This window comes from Pelecanus crispus, chromosome 1 (assembly GCF_030463565.1).
Source record: "Pelecanus crispus isolate bPelCri1 chromosome 1, bPelCri1.pri, whole genome shotgun sequence".
In the NCBI taxonomy this organism is placed as follows: Eukaryota; Metazoa; Chordata; class Aves; order Pelecaniformes; family Pelecanidae; genus Pelecanus; species Pelecanus crispus.
In genome coordinates this window covers 85978848-85998904 of record NC_134643.1, presented here as the reverse complement: position 1 = coordinate 85998904, position 20057 = coordinate 85978848, and the positions used below count along the sequence as shown (strand labels likewise).

General features: G+C 44.3%; 1 protein-coding gene across 1 annotated transcript in view; it reads right to left on the bottom strand.

Moving 5' to 3' along the window:
- Positions 1-20057, bottom strand: part of LOC104024026 (alpha-2-macroglobulin) — a 46135-nt gene that overhangs the window by 12494 nt on the left and 13584 nt on the right. Inside the window, exons 8-21 of the mRNA XM_075708825.1 lie at positions 19608-19731; positions 18757-18871; positions 11446-11555; positions 10404-10565; positions 9901-10128; positions 8170-8233; positions 6782-6924; positions 6270-6419; positions 5878-6048; positions 5047-5155; positions 4611-4737; positions 4102-4330; positions 2886-3012; positions 2159-2280 (exon numbers count right to left, since the gene is read on the bottom strand). Of these exons, the coding sequence (XP_075564940.1) occupies positions 2159-2280; positions 2886-3012; positions 4102-4330; positions 4611-4737; positions 5047-5155; positions 5878-6048; positions 6270-6419; positions 6782-6924; positions 8170-8233; positions 9901-10128; positions 10404-10565; positions 11446-11555; positions 18757-18871; positions 19608-19731 (1981 nt within the window). The remainder of the gene's footprint in view (positions 1-2158; positions 2281-2885; positions 3013-4101; positions 4331-4610; positions 4738-5046; positions 5156-5877; positions 6049-6269; positions 6420-6781; positions 6925-8169; positions 8234-9900; positions 10129-10403; positions 10566-11445; positions 11556-18756; positions 18872-19607; positions 19732-20057) is intronic.

The window sequence follows — 20057 nt, the reverse complement described above, 5'->3', positions numbered from 1 at the left end:
GACTGCGATGATGGCTGAGTGCCTGGGACACCAGTAGGATATGTATGCAAGAGCTTTGACAGGTGGCAACTAGAGCACTCCAATGCACCCACAAGTGACACGTTACAAGACCCAAAATTTAAATACATGTCACACCCAACTGATGATTGTACCCCCCCGTTTCGAAAAGTTCTAGCCTAATTTTTGAAGTCAGCAAAGCAGCCCTGTTTTCTGTTGAGCTGGTTGAAAACATTCTGCATAAAACCCAGGAATCAAATATTTACTAGAAAACATATTTTGTCAGGTTTATTTCAGTGAGATCCTCGCATCAATTTTTTTAACCTCCAAACAGGAGAGTTCTCATTGCTTCGTTACTGGTTCCCAACTTTTGCCAGCTGAAAAATTTTTCCAGCATGTAAACAATGGTATTACCTTCACTTTCTCACACAGTTAAGATAAATTGTCTCTCATTCTTCAGTATGAAAAGACAGAGAAAGATTAAAAGAGTAGGGGAAAAAAAAGAAAGAATAAAAAGCTTTTAGGATAAACTATGACAGAGCTAAATGCTTCTGTTTGAAAAGGCACCTTCTTTTTGTTTCAGTATATCATTCTGAAATGCAACTAAATGAGAAATCCATTGTTTTGTTTGATTTTGAACATTTCAACAGGAAATGAAAACATACAAACTGTAACTATTTGAAAGATTTTCCTTTCCAGCTGAGAAATTCCTGGGTGAAAAAAACATCCTGTTTCCCAACTAGTCCTCAACAAGGCTTAGTTTCCTGAGGGGCAAGAGGACGCCCCAGGGGTCTGGCACACTCCCTTCTCTCTCTTCCCGGGATGCACTGCCTTCTGCAGGGGATATTGACATCCGCGTGTTTGGGACGATGCAGCTCCACCCCTGCTGATTAATTGTTCAGCCTTGGATGCTAATCTCTGATTCTATCCAGTCAGGGCTTGCTGTAGATTAATTACCTCAATACAATAACAGGATAAGACCAGTAATGTCTCAGACACCCCGACAGAAGTAATTTTAATGCTTTATTTTTACTCCCCCAGCATCTGGGAGAAAAAACTGTACAGTCCTGATCTTCCAGTATCTTCAAAGAACAAAATAAACACTTTTTCCTGAAGGTATATGTGAATTTTTTTTTTGTTTGTTTGCCTGAAATATTAAAAAGTTACTCATGCCCTGATACATGAAATGCACTATACAATCAAATTAATTTGTAAATAAGTGAAATTAAAAAAAAGAAAAAAAAAAAGAAGCTTTGTTCCGTCATTACATTCAGGTTAGCAAAACATTTTCTGAAGTTACATATTACAAGAATCCTAGCTCTGCCTTACTGAAAATTCGAATGTCTGCAATGTAAGGAGGAGTTGCAATGTTATATATTACTCCTGACTTAATTTTGTTAAATAAGATTATTCCTTCCTTTAATGCATAGGATTGACAATATTATGACATATTCTATAGATTTTGCTATACAACAAGCTAGTACTCTTTGTTTGCTATTAATATCACAGGGAGTCTTATACTGTGAATTAATTTTATGACTAGCTATTTATCATGGGAGAAGCTGTGGCTTTATCATTGCAAAACACCACTTAAGAAAAAAAATGTACAAAAGAATGCAAAAATAAAAAGTTAGTTCATACTGTTTTGAATATTCTTAAAAATGTAATAAAACCAATTCAAAACAATGATGGTAGTTTGTTTGAAAATATTTGTAGATTGTAGTGACTGGCCATGTGCTGGAGAAGATGCATAAGGTTTCTGGCAAGTCTTCCATTTACAACCTATCCCTGTGATTTATTACAGGTAAACCCAAGGAGTTCTCATTTATCTCATTTATCTATAAGGTGATGTGTCTGGGACAAACCTGTCATTATTGCCTGCCTTATTATTTCTGTCCCACTATGTAATGTAATACCCTGCTTTTACTATGAGATGGCAACATTATGAGTTATGGGCTCTACATTATGAGTTATGGGCTGTATTGGCCTGTGTGAGATTTATCAATGCTTCTTTTATAAAAGTGTGCAGAGTAAGAGTCACACAAGCCATTATTGCTGCTATCGTGGCTAAAACAGAAAACCTTTATCATACAGCAACTGTTGCTGTGGAGCATGAAATCATTATTCCTTTTCTGTGCCACCGAACTCAGCAGCCACATACCTCCACCAGCAGCTGTCTGATGACCGTGTCCTTCCGCCCTTTCTCAGGGGTCTCCACGATGGCATTCCCGCAGGGCTGCTGGCTCTGCAGGGCCTCAGTGCTCACCGAGAACTCCACCTGCCCTGGAGGAAACAGGGGTCAGCCGGCCCTGATGGGCAGTGCCAGGGAAACAGGGGTTCGTGCTTGTGCTGGGCACTCTCTGGTGTGTTAAAGAGAAGCTCTTCCAAGAGGAGAACTAAACTTGAGACAGTGTTTATCTTGATCCGGCTGCAGCCTGCCAGGCCACCTCCTTCATGACAGCCACCCGAGCAGGTGTTAGTCCATCGGCAGGAAGAGTAGCGGAGGGGCAGGTCTTTTAAATCAAACAGTCTTTTTCTGGGAGGCTTCAGAGAAAGCAAGCTTTGGTTAAAATATTTCAGACCCAGCCACATTAAGCTAAGACATTCTCAGCTCCACAACAGGAATGTCTGAGTGCTATGCATGCATTAAGGGAATCTGTGATTTCTATTCAAATGTTCAGAAAACAACGGCCCATAACACTTAGTTTGTTTAGGACCTGGAAACTGCATCCCAGTGTAGTGTCTCAGCCTCAGGGTTGGGCTTCTCACTTCTGACATAGACAAGATCCTTCCAGACAGGTTTGGAGTCACCTAGCTCCTCACACCAAAGATCTGATGCCATCCACAGATACCTGATCCCAGTATTTTCTTGTTGTCCAGCCTCTTACCTAGAGATCTTGGTGTTACTGCCCAAGCCACAGTTTTCCTTTCATTCATGCAGATGCAGTAGGATTCTTCCTGCTTCTCCACTGGTGTAGCCAGGAAATGAGTAGATTCGGCCAGAGACACGCTGACCTGCCATTGTGCAGAGAGGTGTCATGAAGGTTGGAACTGCAGAGAAGCTGCCGTTACTGGAGACAGCGCAGTACATGGAAATGGGTGGTGGAGCTGGTTATATTGTGGGACTGAGAACTTTATAGATATTGCAGAGCAAGAACTGGGTGATAAAGTGGGAAAAGACTGAGATGTGTACAATTGTAAGAGATTGGGGAGGTAAGTGTAGAGAACAGGACATGTATCTTTGGAAAGGAAATTGATTCTGGGAAAATGGAGAGCAATGGACCAGTTGTGTGAGTAAAGGCAAAGCAATGACTACAAACGTAGCCATGAATGAAAGACCACCCTCATGATTAGTTAGGTGAAGAAGTAAAACACTAGCAGTGGGAAAGGTAGTAAGAGAGTAGAGTAAGGAACCTGAAAATAGCAAACCAAACCGAAAAGACAGGGAAATAAATGAGAGTGCATTGGAATGGCTGGATCAGTGCCCCTCCTTGTTTCAGCTTCATTCCTTTTAGAATAAAAATCTGTATTTATAAAAAACTGAGCAAAGGTGATTGAGATTTTGTTCAAATCACCTCCCAAATTCTCTCGTCTTTTTTGTTGGTGAAAGAATGCAGATAAGAATAGTGAAGCTATAAAGCTCTGCTCAGTGTCTTAGGGGCAAATGCAATAAATCACAGGAAGTCTGCGTATTCCAGAAAATCTGGCGTGAAGCTTTGTGAGATGTTTATATGAGATGAGACTAAAGGCTGAACACAGGTATCCACCCTGGTGAACCTTGAGTTTCCATGTGGGTATGCAATGACGTTGTGGTCTGTGGATAACCCAAGTTTCATATTTCTATAGGACAATGACATAAATTTGTGATGACAAGGCTGGGGGCCTCAGCAGCAGAGCTTTATGTTCTGAATCAAATGCAGCTTCAAAACTTTGTCAGAAAAACATATTGCCCCTTCATTAAATACACCAAGAATTCCTACATATGTACACCTATATGAAATTATAGTCACACATCAGTCATCTGGCTTGGGAAACCATGTTGTAATTGGCCATTCTAGCCTTCCCCAAGCTGTCAGACCAGGCAAAGTTGTGAATGTCTCTTACCCTGATGCAGGCAGTCAGGTAGTTGAAAACGGTGGCTTTCAGCGTGAAGGACTCACCACGCACCACAGAGTAGGGCAGGGTGAGCTCTACAAAGAAGGGCTGGAAGGCTCTGAGGGACACTGTTGGGGACAGGCCAAAGCCTGTGTCTGCCGAAGTGCAGAATGCATTGGCTTTCCACTCGGTGATGGTGTCAGGGATGGTCACATCTAGATCAGCATTTCCCTCAGAGCTGACAAGGGACAGAGAAGAAGATTTCAGTTATATCCCAGCGATCGTCTATGTTTTTCTCAGCCTACTGGACAACACCCGCTGACAGCAAACTCCTGACCAGCTGGGAGGTGGCCACTGGCTTTTGCATGTCCTCCCAAAGCATCCTATACTTAGTGACCTTGAAAAATCCCTCTGTCTACTAGGAATACCCCTCTCACTGAAATACTGATACTTCCATTGAGGCTTAAATGGAAGGTTTTGTCCCAGTGACCACACCCTACATTCCCATAAGCACTTACTTCACTGAAATTAACTCCCAGATCCATGTCTCAGGGAAGTACTTCCGGACGGTCTCCACAGGATTGTCAGCATCCATATGTTCCTTTAATTTATAGTCCAAATCTCCAAGCAGATTCAATGCAGTGACTAGCAAATTTGTTCAAGGACGGGAAGAAAGGAAAAGATGTGTCAAACTCCATTCTAAATCAGGTGGATACTTTCCTTCCAGGTAGTAGTTATTCTTAGCTAAAATTTTAAAATTGAAAGAACAACTTTGAAAACTTGGCCACTGGAAACGAATGTATTTCTCTGCTGTCATCTCAATATTACATTTTTCCTAATGTTGCTGCTCTTCTTGCAGAGATTGGATGGGGTAATTTGTATTCAAAGAAGTAGAGGGAAGGAAAGAAGCAAGGTGGCAAATTTTAGGTAGTTGTGGGGGAGGTAAAATGAAGCACATATTCTTACTAGAACCGTAACTCCTTTCCATCATGTGTCCTGGGTAATGCTGGCAGATTTCAGGCTTATGGATCTTGCTGCTAGTGAAGACTTTTAAGCCCAATTCCTAGTAAACAAAGAGAAGGAAGAACAAAAAATACACAAACCATTTTGAAAAGAAACTATTTTTAGTATGTCAAGAATAGATGTACTTATGTCTGGTATTGATCAGAATAACAAAGGCTTGCCTGTAAGTGCCAGATAGACTGGTTCAACCCAGATTTTGAGGCTTTATCATGTTATACTCATCCTAAGGCTAAATCTTGACATAATCAGATGGAAAGCTAAGGCCACAGGTCTATCTTGGGGACACCTGCCTGGGTGAAAATGACATGTGTGAAAAGCGTTAGATTGAGGGTACCCAAAAAGTCTTGTGCAGGACTCTCTAGATGGGTATAAGGTGTGTTTGCGGGTTATCAAAGTAACTGGCACTTTATTAAAGAACTATCTACACCAGACAGAGAGAGAACATGCATGACTGAGGAAGGGTTTCTAATATTATGGTACCAGCAGTTACTTCTCAGGACTGTTTCCTTACTTGAGCCCATTCACAGGTTCTCTACTAGCAGCGAGGAGACCCTTCAAAGTTTTAATGGTTCAGAGAAGCACTCAGGTACCAACGATGGGCTACATAGATGCAGGGCCTGGGCCTGGTTATTTTCTTGCATACAAAAGTTAGCAAGCTCAATGCAAGGTTTACTAAAAAACCCTTCAGGACAGGGGAGAAGAGGAGAGGAGACTGTATTCCAAAAAAGGAATAATGAATTAAAACAAAAGGCTGGAGCTTACTTTGAGAATGTCATAGGCATCACCTTCGCCGTCAGGAGAAATGGGTATGTAGACAAATCCATTTAATAGTATGTTGTCAAGTGACACACAAGGGTTTATGTTGTCGTCTTCTAGGTAGTAGTCCTTGAAGCTATAACCCCGGAGATCCTTCAGTGGGAGAAGATCATACACCTGAGGAAATGCAAACAATCAGGGAAAAGTGTGGCAGGTCGGCACTTACAAGGACACAGACACTACTTAACACTCCTTTGATAAAAGCCAGCTTCTGAAAAACAAGTGTAGTGACTGCAGCTATAAAAATACGTGGCCCCATGTCAATAGTGGTGTCAATTGTAGTTGAAGGACTGGTTCATTCTTGTACTTTCTCATTACCAGAAGTAACCAAGACTTACAGAGCTGGGAGAGAGCTCATCTTCAGGCTTCATGAGGAGAACGCTCTTGTCCACAGCACGGAGGGCACACAGGGACCCTGGTGAGGTATGGAGTTGCAGGTGTGTGTTGGAGGCAGGAAGACCTTCCTTGGGTACAAAACTCAGTCTGACCTGCAACCCCAAAAGGAAGTTAAAGCAGCCATTTTTCCAGATCCTGCTAGGTGCTATTATATTGAAGCATCTAGCCTTGTGAACAGAGCTCTGCTAGTGCCTTGCAGCTCTTCTAATATATATTCAGCTTTGACCAGTGTAATACATAAAGACCAGTGATCCTCTTTCTTCTTCTGGCTTGATCCACTTTTTATAGTTATGGCTTTGTAACTTATTCTGGAGTTTCAGTCACTAATCCTTAGACAACACCTGGTCAGACCATTTCATGAACCCATTGTGAATTCTGCCTCCATTCTGAACTGATAACTGAGCTACTGGCCATGAGACAAACATGGGCTGCATAAACCCTGACTTATACTCACTTTATTGGGGAGGCAACTTTCAACCTGGAAATCTGCTGAACTGGCGATGACTTCCCCACTGGGTGAAGTGGTATACACAAGCATCCGTGCCAGGGGAGCAATCGCCGCCTCAACAGGGAAGGTCAACTGAAATGTCCCATAAGCTAACAGAGAGAAAAAAGGCTAAGCAACATACAAGAAGTTCCAGTATATGCATTTGCCCTCCCCAGATAAAAAAGTCAAGTTCATTCACGCTGAACATTTTTTCTTAGCAGGGGCAGTAATACTGATACATGACTGAAGTCTATGGCTGTTGCTAAAGACACCTGAATTCAAACAGTGATCATGTAATAGCCAAATGAGATGAGTTTGGTGGGCCTCAATATGCCTTCTAGGTTCTCCCCAGATAACATCTAGCATAATTTCTTGATGTTCCCAACCCCCTTCTTCCTCAAGCTCCAAGATCTTCTGCAGTCTACGAAAACAGATGAGGGAAAAATGTAGAAATAAGGGACTGTTGTAATGGGTGGCAGCAGTCAAGGTTGCAGATTGGTTGAAAGAATAACTTTGTAAAGTTACTGCTAAGTAACTGTAAAGTTACTGCTAAGCTGAAACACCAAGCTATTGCTCTGACCACAGTGGAAATATGCCCTTCTATGTTGAAAGACTCTTCCTAGCTGGGCCTGAGCTTCATGTCACAATCTGGACGAAGGTGATAGAACATCTCTTGTTATGAGCCAGGGTGTTAGTTTAGCCACTACTACTAGTGAGGATGCAGAACTTTCTATGAACATGCAGCACGCAAGATCTTTACTGTTTATATACACTGCAGTGCAACTCCTTCTCATAGACTTCCAAAATATTTCCCTGGTCTCATTGTTGAAAGACTTTTAAAGATGTATCATAGCCAGCCTGAGTTACTGAAATGTGTAACCCTTGGACATTTATATGAATAAAATTAAACATATTGGTTAGAATATAGGTATGTGTGTGTTTGCATGCTTATAAGGGAGAAACAGTACCAAAAAATGAAGGGAAGTGAGAGAGAGAGAAAGAAAAGGAGACACATTCTTCCTGCTCACTGTACATGTGAGTCTCACAACATTGGTAAGCATCCACAATCTGAATAGGGTAGGGTGGTCCTCAGAAAGTGTTGGTTTGAGGAAAGAATGACCAAAACATTATGCATTTTTTTTTTGTTGAATTTTCTAAAATTTTCTGGTCAAAAAAATAGCACCTGACAGAACTCAGAGAAAACAAAACTAACCCAAGCCACTTCATTTTAAAAGATTTAATTTTGAAAACACGTTTCAATTCAGACATTAAATGTTCGAATTGAAATGATTTCTCTATAGCCCCCTGCCCCCAAATTATCATTAGAGATGCTAAAAATGCATAGTTGTTCTCACCATCTCCAGGATTCACAGTCAGATCATGGGTGTTTGCTAATATAATGCCTCCCTTGGCCATCACCTGTGTGACAGAGAAACCTTCCTGTAATTGTTGCTACTGGTGTTGAAGGGAAGGAGAATGAATGTTCACTGGGTTAACTGTAGAGTGTAAGTATGAATAGCACTGCCAACTGTAAGCAAAACCAAGAATATACTAAGCAAGTGCCAGACTGGAATTTACTGTGTCTTTGGAGACAGAAATATTCACTCCTAGGAGGACCAATGTTTCCTCATTGGTTAGATCTGGCTTCCCTTTTGTACACATTAGATACATAGATCAGGTTCAAATGCACTTGCCTCTGAGCACACATAAGTTCGGGGGTCATATACACCTTTCTAACAATTTGGAACAGAATGATGATCAAAGTTCTCACTCCACTCTCAGCTGTATTGTGAAACAGTCTGGAGAAAAATTTAATCAAGATTAGTATCATAACTCACACAGAGTTGGAATAGAAGGGCACAGGCTGTAAATAAGAAGAGCTTGAATAAGGTACCTGAAGTCAGGCACTAAGTAACAGTCTGAATGCTAGATGTAATCTCCTCATTTCTAGAAAAAGTTGCCTTTTTCACAACCAAAACCCGCCTTTTATACAATTACTTTCCATATAGGATATCTATTCCATAGCACCATATTTTAATTTCAAGATGTGTTTTCCACACCTATAAAAATGTAAGTTCCCTCACTGTTTGGGTTACCTGCTGTATGTATATACTTAAGACCAGCTTTCCTAGGCTACCGGGATAAATAGGAATCTTGTGCTTCAATTTGTTGTTAGCATTCTTGAAAATAAGCACATGGACATCTCTACCACAGGTTTCTATTCTCTTTTTTATAATCTCAAAGTCCCCATGATGTTTTGTACAATCCACCAGAACAGGAGTGTCTGTTCCACTGATTTCTTCTAGCTCTCCAAGGCTACTCTCATCTCTTCTGCTAGTGTCATGAAATGGGAAAACCAGAAAAACAAATTTAGGGGGAAAGAAGTTCTATTTGAATATTCATCTGACTCCTCCTGTTCTCCCAAGCAAAACTGAGAGATCACTGTTCAGTCACAGCTGAATTAGTCTCTTCTCTCTGCCCCCCAAAATGAACCAATTCATGGTTCTCAATGCCAGCATGTTATAGTCTGTTCCAGTTACTGTGGTATCCCAAACTTTCCATCATTGCCTGCCAAGAAACTCTAAGCTTATTGGGCTTTTCTGGTGCTGTAGTTACAGGTGTTGCTTTAGTTTCAGTGGTCAGATGACTAGCAAAGGACAAAACTGAGCAGGAGACTGCTTTTCTCCTCATCTTTCATCTTCTTGTTGTAGGATGCTGGTTTCTGAGCTGTGACCATATATGAACCAGAATTTGGAATGGGGGAAACTGGGAGTGGAGTATTATGAAATGAGAGTCTTGGATGGCTGCACCCAAGACAATGGTATCTCCATCAACATTTTGTCTCTGTTCTTAATAAAAGAACACCATACCCGTGTCTGCATACAGAAGACAACGTGAGAAACATTACAGAAATGTACTTAATTCCCACTGCCACAGGCCACACTTTCAGTTTCAAACTCTCTCTATCATTACTGGCTGAGGACTCACCATATAGCAGTGCTGTGGTTGCTCATCATGGAGGGTAGCTATAGGTGCCACAGTGCTCTCTATGGCCATAGATCAAAGCAACCACAAATAATTCTTACCAAGTAGTAAATGACAATTTTCTTCTGCTCTCCTATGGCCTCTGGTGTGAAGATATAGTGCACCTGGATCTCCGTGGGGGAGCCACAACTTAATGTCTCAGGCTTTGGCTCAATTTTGAGGAAACTCTTACTCGGGGAGTAAAATCGACTTATTCTACGCGTGGCATGCTCATATGAAGGTGTGATCCAGTCGCTGTCATAACAGTTCGGTTCAGGTTTATGATCAGCCTGATAAAGAAGAATAAAAAGTTCACAGCTGACCAAAACCAGTTAACAAGTCACATGAAAGTCCACAGAAAAACTCTGGGTATGTTCCATATTTCCCACTCTTAGAAGAAGGTAGAGAACATGCACAGCAGACAAAGAGAAGAGAGGTGACCTGCCAAGAAACTTGCTTTACCTTTCAATTGGCAGAAAGACTGATAATCCATGGATAGATATTTCCCTTGCTGCTCAGAAAGAAAAAGGCTTACCCCAGTCCCTCTGCCCTGTCTACCACTCACTTGGATTTCCAGGGAGGCTTGTGTGAAGGTGGTAGTGTCTATGGAAAACCAGGATTGTCCCTGCTCATCTGTAGTGTAATTGCCTTTGTATCTGTCTCCATCCACAGAAATCATGATGGTTTCATTGGTGATTGGAGCATCAGTGCCATCTACCAGCTTCACCTAACAGAGCAAAAACAAACTTAAGGTTTTAGTCTAGAAACAGAAAACAATTCCCAAGTCTTAAAGCCTCTTCCCCCTTTTCCTTCTTGCCAGGGAGGATGTTTCTTACAGAGAAGAACAAAAGACGTGAATGTGGAAATGTGTGGGGTGAGTCCTGAGTTGTCTGAGGCAGCAACTGAGAAAATTCTCAGCAAAACAATCTGATTGGGCAAGGGAAATTATCTGTCAGAGCCCTAAGTTCCTCAATAGGTTTTAATTCCCCTGGCCAGCTTCATATGGGACCTCCACCATGTATCATATGCCTCTTTGTTCAGGAACTCTAAGTTCAGGCTTGGCCTTGCCCCTGTCCTTGACTAAAGCTACATTGGAGGTAGACCTACACCCAGCTCTTTCTCCTGCTGTTCCCACCTGGTTAACTGGACTTTTGTGGTTAAGCTCAGCCCTGACTCATCACCTCACATTGTCTGGTGATTGCTGGACTGTAGGTGGAACCTGTTACTGTCACCACCCCAGCTCTATTCATTCTGGTTGGGTACTGTGGGACTGTGCCTTTGTTGATGAAATCCCTATGCCTACCTGTGTTGTGGTCACCCTTTGCACCTGGATAACATTCCCTTGTGGAATAGCCCACACTTGCTGCTCCCTGATGTTATTCTTACGTGTCAGAGCAACAGGCCTTCTATTCTTTACTGGGCTGACTGCCAGGAGGTTCAGGGCCATATGTCTGTTAGAGTGCCCCAACTGACAGTAATTCATCTGCCTGTGCAAAGGCAGAGGAGGGTGGACCATGTCACCTGCATGCTGCTATTTCATCTGATGGGATTGTGCACTTGTGAGTTTGCTATGCCATGCATCGTCCAGGGTCTCAGAAGTTCCCTACCCTCCCAAAGAGTGGGATCCCTGGTCTGTACTGAGAGTCCAGCAGGTCAAAGCTGATTTTGCTCATAATAGGCGTGATTCCACAGGAGCCTGTTCCAATCATCTCTATTCCTGAGAGAGAGCACAGTAAAGAGGGATTAGTAATGAATGGCAGCATTTCTAGACGTGTCACTCCACTTTCCTTATCTTTGCCAGGCCCTCCTGTTATGGCCTGCCATCACTTTGCCATCTCCATATGATACATACCTGTGCCATCTTCTGTGATCTTGCCTTGTACCTCAATGCTCATCTCATATCCCCTGCGCTGGAGCTGAAATATCTTGGTCTTTACTATATCAGAAACTGTCCTGGTTTCGGCTGGGATAGAGTTAATTTTCTTCCTAGCAGCAGGCATAGTGCTGTGTTTTGGATTTAGTAGGAGAAGAATGTTGATAACATGCTGATGTTTTTAGTTGTTGCTGAGTACTGCTTATGCTAGTCAAGGACTTTTTCAGCTTCCCATGCTCTGCCAGGCGCACAAGAAACTGGGAGGGGGCACAGCCAGAATAGTTGATCCAAACTGACCAAAGGGCTATTCCATACCATATGACGTCATGCTCAGTATAGAAACTGGGGGGGGTTGGCCGGGGAGCAGCGATGACTGCTCGGGAACTGTCTGGGTATCGGTCGGCGGGTGGTGAGCAATTGCATTGTGCATCACTTGCTTCGTGTATCATTATTGTTATTATCATTATTATACTGTTACTATTAGCATTACTATTTTACTTTATTTCAATTATTAAACTGTTCTTATCTCAACCCAGGAGTGTTTCTCACTCTTACTCCTCCGATTCTCTCCCCCATCCCATCGGGGTAGGGGGAGTGAGCGAGCGGCTGTGTGGTGCTTAGTTGCTGGCTGGGGCTAAACCATGACAGTCCTTTTTGGCGCCCAACGTGGGGCACGAAGGGTTTGAGATAAGAACAGATTAACCAGAGTGTGTTAAGGAGTCTGTTAACAGTTGCCGGTCACGATATTAGTTCTTCTGATCTGCACCATGTTCTTTTTTTTGCAGCACGCGTTAAAGCTTGCTGTCAGTTTGTGTAGTGTGCTATGCTCTGCAGTGATTCATGATCTTTTGCTTGGGAGCCTCCTTATCAAAACCCTGACCTTGAGCATTCTTTGGTATTTGGGTTTCATACAGAAGTCACTACTGTACTTCGGGTACTACCTCATAGAGAGAGTTAGCAATTATACTTCTTACTCTGAGAGGCTTGTTGTGGAGGAAATACAGAATGGCACCTTTGCTGCTTTCTTCTATGATGTTTCCTCCTTCATTACAACAACTTTCCTGTATCTTGAACATCCCTGGGCAGTTAAGATACTTCTATTGATACTTCTTGGGAATGTTGTTTCCGTTTTGATAAAGGTCAGTAAGCAGTTTAAAAATACCATCCAGAGATCTACCCCAAGGCTGGATAGTTATGAGTGGCAGGGTGTGTGGGATCGTATGCACAAGTACCTAGGGCAGTGGGGACCTCCAGTGTTTTGGAACTTCACCCCTGAACAAGTGCAGAATCCTGAAGAATTAGTAAAGTATTTGGAAGAAGTATGTTGTCACCCTGGTAGCTCCAGAGAGACACAAATCATTGCAACATGCTGGGGACTGGCCCATGCCTGTCAAGCCGTGGTCAACACTAATCAGTACCCTCAAAAGAAAGAGAAGGTCTCTGGATCTGATGACAAAACAACAAGCACTGTGGCTACTCAAACCCCCACTACAGGCCCTGCGGCTACTCCAACCCCCACTACAGGCCTTGCAGCTACTCAAACCCCTGCCCCAGGCACTGTGGCTACTCCAGCCACAGCCATGAGCACTGCGGCTACTCAAACCACAGCCATGGGCACTGCGGCTACTCAAACCCCAGTGACAGACACTGCGGCTAAACCAGAGAACCAACCTGCGCCGGTATCAGTTGCCCCTATACAGAAGAAAAAATACACGAGGAAATCAGTTCGTTTAGTAAGGGATGAAGATGAACCAGGGCCATCACGAGAACCAGAGGAGGAAGAACCCATAAATGAGATGGTGACCACCCGATCCCTATCCCTGAGTGAGCTGCGAGATATGCGAAAAGATTTCGGTCGTCATCCAGGCGAGCACATCATCACCTGGCCGCTCCGATGCTGGGATAACGGGGCCAGTAGCCTGGATTTAGAGGGTAGGGAAGCCAAGCAGCTGGGATCCCTTTCCAGGGAAGGGGGCATTGACAAAGCAATTGGAAAAGGGGCAAAACCGCTCAGCCTCTGGAGGCGACTTCTGTCAAGCGTGAAGGAAAGGTATCCCTTCAAGGAGGATGTTTTATACCGCCCAAGCAAATGGACCACCGTAGAGAAAGGTATCCAGTACCTGAGGGAATTAGGCATGCTGGAGGTGATTTACAGTGACCTGAATGATGAGCGGTTAACCAAAGACCCAGATGAAGTCAGGTGCACACAATCCATGTGGCGGAAGGTGGTACGGAGCGCACCAGCATCGTATTCCAACTCGTTGGCAATACTAGCCTGGAAAGACGACGAGGCACCAACGGTGGATGAAGTGGCTAGACAACTCCGGGACTACGAAGAAAAGCTCTCTTCCTCCCTACAGGCCTGTGTCTCGGCTGTGGAAAAACTGTGCCAAGAGTTCCAACAACTCAGAGAGGATCTGTCCTACTCCCCACCTGCACGGACCAGTGTCTCAGCCATTAGGAGTCAACGTCCCTATGCTCAAGAGAGAGGATATAGAGGATACACACCACGGGGCACCCTGTGGTTTTACCTGCGTGATTATGGACAGGACATGAGAAAGTGGGATGGAAAACCCACCTCAACCTTAGAGGCACGGGTGCGTGAGTTGCAAGGAAAAACTATTAGAAAAGGCGGTTCTCCCAGGAAAATTGCAGCTCCAGTTTCCAGTGAGCAGTTCCCCAGACAGAGTAAGAGGGCTAATTTTACTTCCGACCTTGATCAGGGGACTTTTGATTCACATTTACAGGAAGTGAACAGCAAATACTGTGACCAGTGTTAGAGGGGCCCTGCCTCCAGCCAGGTGGAGGAAAGGGACAACCGGGTTTACTGGACTGTGTGGATTCGATGGCCTGGAACGTCAGACCCACAGGAGTATAAGGCTCTAGTGGACACTGGTGCACAGTGCACGCTAATGCCATCAAACTATAGAGGGGCAGAACCCATTTGTATTTCTGGAGTGACAGGGGGATCCCAACAGCTAACTGTACTGGAAGCTGAAGTGAGCCTAACTGGGAATGAGTGGCAAAAGCACCCCATTGTGACTGGCCCAGATGCTCCGTGCATCCTTGGCATAGACTACCTCAGGAGAAGGTATTTCAAGGACCCAAAAGGGTACCGGTGGGCTTTTGGTATAGCTGCTTTGGAGACAGAGGAAATTAAACAGTTGTCCACCTTGCCGGGTCTCTCAGAGGACCCTTTGATTGTAGGGTTGCTGAAGGTTGAGGAACAACAGGTGCCGATTGCTACCACAACTGTGCACAGGCGGCAATATCGCACCAACCGAGACTCCCTGATTCCCATCCATAACCTGATTCGTCGACTGGAGAGCCAGGGAGTGATCAGCAAGACTCGCTCACCCTTTAACAGTCCCATATGGCCAGTGCGAAAGTCTAATGGGGAGTGGAGACTAACAGTGGATTATCGTGGCCTGAACGAAGTTACACCGCCGCTGAGTGCTGCCGTGCCAGACATGCTAGAACTTCAATATGAACTGGAGTCAAAGGCAGCTAAGTGGTATGCCACAATTGATATTGCTAATGCATTTTTCTCCATCCCTTTGGCAGCAGAGTGCAGACCCCAGTTTGCTTTTACCTGGAGGGGTGTTCAGTACACCTGGAACCGACTGCCCCAGGGGTGGAAGCACAGCCCCACCATTTGCCATGGACTGATCCAGACGGCACTGGAACAGGGTGAAGCTCCAGAACATCTGCAGTACATTGATGACATCATTGTGTGGGGCAACACAGCAGAAGAAGTTTTTGAGAAGGGAAAGAAAATAGTCCAAATCCTTCTGAAGGCTGGTTTTGCCATAAAACAGAGTAAGGTCAAGGGGCCTGCACAGGAGATCCAGTTTTTAGGAATAAAATGGCAAGATGGACGTCGTCAGATCCCAATGGATGTGATCAACAAAATAACAGCTATGTCCCCACCAACTAGCAAAAAGGAAACACAAGCTTTCTTAGGCGTTGTGGGTTTTTGGAGAATGCATATTCCAAATTACAGCCAGATCGTAAGCCCTCTCTATCAAGTGACCCGGAAGAAGAATGAATTCAAATGGGGCCCTGAGCAACAACAAGCCTTTGAACAAATTAAACGTGAGATAGTTCATGCAGTAGCCCTTGGGCCAGTCCGGGCAGGGCAGGATATTAAAAATGTGCTCTACACTGCAGCCGGGGAGAATGGCCCTACCTGGAGCCTCTGGCAGAAAGCACCAGGGGAGACTCGAGGTCGACCCTTAGGGTTTTGGAGTCGGGGATACAGAGGATCCGAAGCCCGCTACACTCCAACTGAGAAGGAGATACTGGCAGCATATGAAGGGGTTCGAGCTGCTTCAGAAGTGGTTGGTACTGAAGCACAGCTCCTGCTGTCACCCCGACTGCCGGTGTTGGGCTGGATGTTCAAAGGGAGGGTCCCCTCTACACATCATGCAACTGATGCTACATGGAGTAAGTGGGTTGCATTGATCACACAACGGGCTCGAATAGGAAACCCCAGTCGCCCAGGAATCTTGGAAGTGATCACGGACTGGCCAGAAGGAAAAAACCTTAGAATATCACCAGAGGAGGAGGTGACACGTGCTGAAGAGGCCCCACTGTATAATAAATTGCCAGAAAATGAGAAGCAATATGCCCTGTTCACTGATGGGTCCTGTCGTCTTGTGGGAAAGCATCGGAGGTGGAAAGCTGCTGTATGGAGCCCTATACGACAAGTCGCAGAAACTGCTGAAGGAGAAGGGGAGTCGAGTCAGTTTGCAGAGGTAAAAGCCATCCAGCTGGCTTTAGATATTGCTGAAAGAGAAAAGTGGCCAGTCCTTTATCTCTATACTGACTCATGGATGGTGGCAAATGCCCTGTGGGGGTGGCTGCAGCAATGGAAGCAGAGCAACTGGCAGCGCAGAGGCAAACCAATCTGGGCTGCCGCATTGTGGCAAGATATTGCTGCCTGGGTAGAGAACCTGGTTGTAAAAGTTTGTCATGTAGATGCTCATGTACCTAAGAGTCGGGCCACTGAAGAACATCAAAACAACCAGCAAGTAGATCAGGCTGCTAAGATTGAAGTGGCTCAGGTGGATTTGGACTGGCAACATAAGGGTGAATTATTTATAGCTCGGTGGGCCCATGACGCCTCAGGCCATCAAGGAAGGGATGCAACGTATAAATGGGCTCGTGATCGAGGGGTGGACTTAACTATGGACAGTATTGCACAGGTTATTCATGAGTGTGAAACATGCGCTGCAATCAAGCAAGCCAAGCAGTTCAAGCCCCTTGGGTATAGTGAACGATGGCTGAAATATAAATATGGGGAGGCCTGGCAGATTGATTACATCACGCTCCCACAGACCCGCCAAGGCAAGCGCTATGTGCTCACCATGGTGGAAGCAACCACTGGATGGTTGGAAACATATCCCGCGCCCCATGCCACCGCCCGGAACACCATCCTGGGCCTTGAAAAGCAAGTCCTGTGGCGACATGGCACCCCAGAAAGAATTGAGTCAGACAACGGGACTCATTTCCGAAACAACCTCATAGACACCTGGGCCAAAGAGCACGGCATTGAGTGGGTGTATCACATCCCTTACCATGCACCAGCCTCCGGGAAAATTGAGCGATACAATGGATTGTTAAAGACTACCGTGAGAGCAATGGGTGCTGGGACATTTAAACATTGGGATACGCATTTAGCAAAAGCCACCTGGTTAGTCAACACCAGGGGATCTGCCAATCGAGCTGGCCCTGCCCAATCAAAACTTCTACGTACTGTAGAAGGAGATAAAGTTCCTGTAGTGCACATGAAAAATATGCTGGGGAAGACAGTCTGGGTTACTTCCCCCTCTGGCAAAGGCAAACCCATTCGTGGGATTGCTTTTGCTCAAGGACCTGGGTGCACTTGGTGGGTGATGCGAAAGGATGGGGAAGCCCAATGTGTACCTCAAGGGAATTTGATTTTGGGTGAAAATAGCTAATGAACTGAATTGTATGATATTAATTGTTTTATAATACTGTATGTTATCTCTTAACTGTATGTTATCTCTTAACTGCATGTTAATATAATAATATAGTAGGTTAATATTAAGTATATAATACTGTATATTATGATTGCTCTATGCCACGTCAATGGTATTGCAGTAAGAATTGCCCAGCTTAATGAAAATGAACTTTGATGAAACCATGTTGGAATGAGAACTGACTTCAGCATGCAACAGTCCAACACTGCACACCACCTCTCCTGCTCTGAAAGACCGTGATGACAGATGGAACCCAAAGTCATGGGCTAAATGAACTCAATGGACATTTTAGAGGGATGGGCCACAGACGAAGGGAATGATATCTGTGTGTATATCAAGATAGGGAAAGCGGTGGTGATTAATTGGAACACATTGGAAAGGGGAGGGCCTGTGCATGACATAGATGGTATAGAATAAGGGGTGGATACTGTCCTGGTTTCGGCTGGGATAGAGTTAATTTTCTTCCCAGCAGCAGGCATAGTGCTGTGTTTTGGATTTAGTGGGAGAAGAATGTTGATAACATGCTGATGTTTTTAGTTGTTGCTGAGTACTGCTTATGCTAGTCAAGGACTTTTTCAGCTTCCCATGCTCTGCCAGGCGCACAAGAAACTGGGAGGGGGCACAGCCAGAATAGTTGATCCAAACTGACCAAAGGGCTATTCCATACCATATGACGTCATGCTCAGTATAGAAACTGGGGGGGGTTGGCCGGGGAGCAGCGATGACTGCTCGGGAACTGTCTGGGTATCGGTCGGCGGGTGGTGAGCAATTGCATTGTGCATCACTTGCTTCGTGTATCATTATTGTTATTATCATTATTATACTGTTACTATTAGCATTACTATTTTACTTTATTTCAATTATTAAACTGTTCTTATCTCAACCCAGGAGTGTTTCTCACTCTTACTCCTCCGATTCTCTCCCCCATCCCATCGGGGTAGGGGGAGTGAGCGAGCGGCTGCGTGGTGCTTAGTTGCTGGCTGGGGCTAAACCTCCTGTTATGGCCTGCCATCACTTTGCCATCTCCATATGATACATACCTGTGCCATCTTCTGTGATCTTGCCTTGTACCTCAATGCTCATCTCATATCCCCTGCGCTGGAGCTGAAATATCTTGGTCTTTACTATATCAGAAACACACCCACGAGCGTCTGCCTAAGCAGGGAATTGGAGAGAAAATTGGAATTCTGTGAAAAAAATTGGTGCCTTGTGGGACAGTGATAGATACCTCAAACCCAACATGCTTCTGTAATGAAATCCAAGCCTTATGTTCTAGGGTTGTCTCCAAGAACAGAGCTTGTTAACAGCCTGTTTCCTAGTGTTTCATCCACACATTTTCTGTGTTCTGTGAGGTACTTGACACTCAGTTCTCCAAGGCACACACTGATTTCCTTGTTAAATCCCTCCTACTTTAGTTCTGGGTTTTTTTCCTGTTTCTTCTGCTGTCTTCACTCTTCTCCTTGTTGCCCTTTCTCCTCTCTCCTGGGTTTGACCCATATACAATACCACTTTCTTGTTTTCTCCTCATCTTCTTTGCTCTTTGCTCCCTACCAGTCCCCCCACACCCCACTCCAGTTACAAAACTCCTTCACAGATTCTTTTCTCAGTTTGGGGATCAATAGCAGGGACCTCACAGCTGCTAACTGGAAATGCGTCACTAGTTTCAACGGGGTCAGGATTTCAGCTGAGGGGTTTTCTTCGTCAGTTCTGTTTCCAGTTTAATGACCCACCTCTTAAAGAATGCCTACGTCTGAGAACATCTTCTTTACCCTGGACAGAGTGCTATCTCTCATGTCCTTCTATCTCCCAACAGTCACAGATTTGGCCTCCTTTAGACAATACTGCCTATTACCCATAAGAAAGACCCCTACGTTTTAATCTTGGGACTCACCTGCCTAGTGAATTCTTCACACACAGCTTCTGCTTCTTTTCCGTAACAATTTGAAGCAGAATGGGAAAATTTCCGGCACACTTGGACAGTCACCAAACCAGGAACAGGTTTGCCATAGGTGTACCTATAATCACAGAGTGTTAAACAATGTATTAGATGATGAGACAATCAGTCTGAGCGTCACACTTAGATACATCTCCTTAAAGACCTCTGTGGATGACTTAGAATCATAGAATCATAGAATCATTTAGGTTGGAAAAGACCTTTAAGATCGTCCAGTCCAACCATTAACCTAACACTACCAAGTCCACCAATAAACTAAGGGTAGAGTAGTAATTTCATGTTTCCTGGCTTTGTGACTGGATTATTTTTTAATGAAAGTAAAAACTAGGAATCATTAAGGTTGGAAAGGATCTCTAAGATCATCAGTACAACCAATCAACCCAACAC